General features: G+C 36.2%; 1 protein-coding gene across 2 annotated transcripts; it reads right to left on the bottom strand.

Moving 5' to 3' along the window:
- Window positions 1-339: 339 nt before the first annotated feature.
- Window positions 340-3,190, bottom strand: LOC136232485 (probable serine/threonine-protein kinase PBL18). Of its 2 annotated transcripts, none has more exons than XM_066021668.1 (6): window positions 2,921-3,190; window positions 2,328-2,659; window positions 2,093-2,228; window positions 1,528-1,664; window positions 1,309-1,432; window positions 340-959 (listed from the first exon to the last, which is right to left on the bottom strand). In XM_066021668.1, exons 1-6 carry the CDS (start codon window positions 2,988-2,990, stop codon window positions 541-543), a joined length of 1,218 nt encoding a protein of 405 aa, XP_065877740.1. In that variant the 5' UTR covers window positions 2,991-3,190; the 3' UTR covers window positions 340-540. The 2 variants fall into 2 exon arrangements, with proteins under 2 accessions (XP_065877740.1, XP_065877741.1); XM_066021669.1 differs by having other exon boundaries at window positions 2,803-2,994.
- Between the last annotated feature and the right edge of the window lie 497 nt (window positions 3,191-3,687).

The following is a 3,687-nucleotide window of genomic DNA, read 5'->3' as shown; positions in this document are numbered from 1 at the left end:
TTTAATACATAAAATAAGATGTATATCTGTAAATGGATATGCTCAAAACAACAAAAATACATTAATGGATTAAAGAGTGTTTAACAAAAAAAATCCAACAAAACTGGAACAAAGCTTTAAAAAGTTTTGGTTCGTTTCTAAGAAAAATCATTGATACAATTTGAAACCAAAAAAAAAAAATCAATGAAACATAACGGCTTTAAATATTTTTCTGGAATTATTCAGTTTAGTTCAAAATCTCCAAAATCCGTGCCTAGTACTAGTTGAAATGGTATTTTATCATCTTGGGTGATATTTCTTGTATTACAAAGAAATGTAACTTAGAACAGCTAGCTTACATGAGCATAATATCACCAGGGTGTAATATATAAAATAAAACCTCATCTAAGTTCTATACAATCATTCATTCTTCTTCTCACTAAATACAGAATTTGCTTGTTCAGCAGGATCGACCTCGTAAATATGAGCATAATGATATAGAAAGTAGCTCAGGTACAAGGTAAATGATGGATGCATCAACATACAAGGTAAAAACATTGTTCATTCCAAGTTGGTAGATGCTCTATTTTTCCTCAAAGGACTATTCATATGCTTGATCCTGTGATGATCCAGCTTACCTGGGGACACCACCATTCTGCCTGCATCATTCGACGACGTGTTCAGCTTTTCTAATGCCGTTAAAACCTCAATCATGGCCGGCCTATTTTTCGGATCTGTGTGTAGACACTGCAATGCAAGTGCAGCTGCAGCTTGAGCTCCTTTCTTCGAGTACTGCCCCCCGAGTCTAGTGTCCATGATCCGCAAAACTCTTCTCGGATCACTCAGAAAAGGCTTTGCCCAATCTGCCAGGGTTTCTTCGACGAAATTAGCTCTTTCATCATCCATTGCTCGTCTTCCTGACAATAATTCTAACAACACAACTCCAAAGCTGTACACATCGCTCTTAGGAGTCAAGTGACCTGTTTTGTTTCAACCAGCAACCATGAAAAAGGCTGTTAAATATATTTTGTGACTCTGTACTTCGCAAACATGTATCTGAAAGTTTTGATGATGCCTAGTTCTTGGCTAGTTACAAGTACATAAAATTAACTAGACATTATTTCTGTCTTCGCACTATACAAAGACTAATTTTACCAAATCAACCAAAGAAACAAAGTGTGTTCTCGACATTTTCATTTATCAGAACTACTTTGGGAAAGAATAAGGGAAGGGAATAGGCTATTTAGCAGCTCATTATCCCCAGCCAGTCTCCTTTTAGTAACTATTTTACTTGGAAAAGATCAGATATGAAACCAGTAGTTTACTAACCTGTAGCTATGTATTCTGGTGCAGCGTAGCCCCGAGTTCCCACCACTCTCGTTGAGACATGAGTGTTATCCCCAGTAGGACCGTCCCTTGCCAAGCCAAAATCTGAAAGCTTTGCACTAAAATCCTGAAAACAGTTCCTGAGCACCATCAGCCTATTAAGATTCTAGCAATAATCCAATCTATATGTTTGTGAAAAATGCAGAACTGGTCTCAACATACCGAATCAAGCAGAATGTTGGACGCTTTCAAATCCCGGTAGATTACATTGGCATTTAAACCGTGTAAAAAGGACAAGCCTCTTGCTACATGAAGAGCAATGTGCATCCGCATATTCCAGGAAATAGGTTGATCCCCCTCTAAAAATACACAAAAATGGGTTTTTAGCATATTGTACATGTAAGAAAATGCAATTACAGATGATAATGCATCGAAACCAAACCACAAAAACAAAAAAATGTGGCCACTGATCTTCTTTAAGCTAGTAAAAGAGGAATTATTAATTTGTCTATTCACCCTGCAGAATAATTTGGAAAAGTCACTGTATTTCCTCTTGAACTCACACTGTTACACACTGCATTTAGCCCAACACATAATGAATCTAGGTTGACAGTTTCGAAAAACTAAGGATACAACCTAAGGGTAAAATCCCCAATTCTTACTAATGCTCTATTTTGCATCTTATTGACAATCTCACAAGCATAAACACAAACATGTAAGACACATTTTATAATTAAGTTGCAAATACAACATTAAACAAAATCTCAAAACCAAAACCTTTACTTACTTCTAAATAAATGATTCTCCAAACTTCCCTTTGGCATAAACTCATAAACCAGAAGTCTATTATCAGACTCAGCACAGTACCCAATCAGCTTCACTAGATTCTCATGACGAAGTAGACCTAGGTAGTTCACTTCAGCCTGCCAATTTAAAACGATCCAGAACAAAAATGAGTTTGCAATTCAAAGAAAAAGAAAAGGTAACATAAATTGAAGCAGTGTTGATTTGATTGCACATACAAGCCATTCCTTATGGCCCTGAAAACTTTCAGTCTTAAGCCTCTTTACAGCCACAACAATCCCAGACCCCGGTTTAGTAGGAGCTAAAGTAAGTCCATCAAGCCATCCTTTGAAAACACACCCAAATCCTCCTTCACCAAGCATTGTTTCGGAGCGGAAATTTTTGGTTGCATTCTTTAGTTCATTAAAGCTAAAGGACTTGAGATTGCTTGAAACAGATGTATCAATTGTGCACTCTATTAAAGATTTGTTCAAGCTTTGTAGATGAGTAGCAGCAGAGGAGGAGGAGCAGGAATCTTGATTCACTTCATATATTTGAGGTTTTTTGCTTCCTGAAAGCACACAAAGCAAGAATTTTTAAACGAGGGAAAGCAATGATTACAAGCAAGCACTAACAGAAAAGCAAAAAGGTACGTAATAATAATGATGATAAAGCAGGAATATGAGAATTGATTTGATGTCAGATGAAAACTACCTCTTCTTCTGAAGAGATTGAAATTGGGGAAAAGGGAAGGGACTTTCATTGTTTAAGAAAATAAGAATGGATCTAAAGCAAAGAAAAGTCATTTATTTATATGGAAAAAAGAACGAACCGGAAGAAAAAGTGGTAGAAGAAGCATGGGCGCACTTGGCACTAGAAGGTTTCTTACAGCAGTTACCCATAAGAAAGAGGAAGAAGAAGAAGAAATGGAGATGTGTGAATGAAATTAGGTAAAAATAAGAGTAGGAGATACAGGAAATGGGTAAAAAGGTCCATTCGATATTTGAGGGAGGATGAAGAAGAAAGGAGCTGAGATGAGATGAGGAACTGGAAGAAGCAAGAAAGAAAGGTAACTCTACTTCCTTGTGGTCAATGAAGGAAACTTTCCTCCATTACTCAAAAACAATTGAATGCCAACCGAAATGGACCCCACCCCTTTTCACTCTTTCTTTATTTCTTATATTTATTTAAGGCCAAATTACATAATTTGCTCAAATGAGAGACTCATTTACATATTTAACTCATTTACTCAACCTACTACATATCTAGATTGTTTTTATGTGACTTTCCCATAATACCCTCAATATGTTTGTAATTTTACGACACGGCTTTCTCCCTCCCGTCTGATTTCGCAGATTCTAGCATATGTGAAGCCTGCGAAGTTAATATGCGAAGCCTGCGAAACTAATATTTGGTTTAGTTGATGATTTTAATTAGAGCCTTTGAAACTATCGTTTGGTTTAGTTTATGATTTTAGTTAGCATATGTGAAGTCTATGAAGCTAATGTTTGATTTAGTTGATGATTTTAATTAGTATATGCGAAGTATGGATGTGTTTTTAACAAAATTCGCTAATTCGCATACTTTGCATACTTCGCA

This window comes from Euphorbia lathyris, chromosome 6 (assembly GCF_963576675.1).
Source record: "Euphorbia lathyris chromosome 6, ddEupLath1.1, whole genome shotgun sequence".
Taxonomy (NCBI): Eukaryota; Viridiplantae; Streptophyta; class Magnoliopsida; order Malpighiales; family Euphorbiaceae; genus Euphorbia; species Euphorbia lathyris.
Note: the sequence above shows the minus strand (reverse complement) of the source record. Positions and strands in the feature narration are given on the sequence as shown.

Bases quoted from the DNA above. Each gene is read 5' to 3' on its own strand.
- LOC136232485 (XM_066021668.1), bottom strand. From the start codon at position 2,990: ATGGGTAACTGCTGTAAGAAACCTTCTAGTGCCAAGTGCGCCCATGCT. The intron at 2,229-2,327 runs GTATGTGCAATC...TTAAATTGGCAG, and splicing joins AGGGCCATAAGGAATGGCTT to GCTGAAGTGAACTACCTAGG. The intron at 960-1,308 runs GTTAGTAAACTA...GAAACAAAACAG, and splicing joins ACCAGAATACATAGCTACAG to GTCACTTGACTCCTAAGAGC.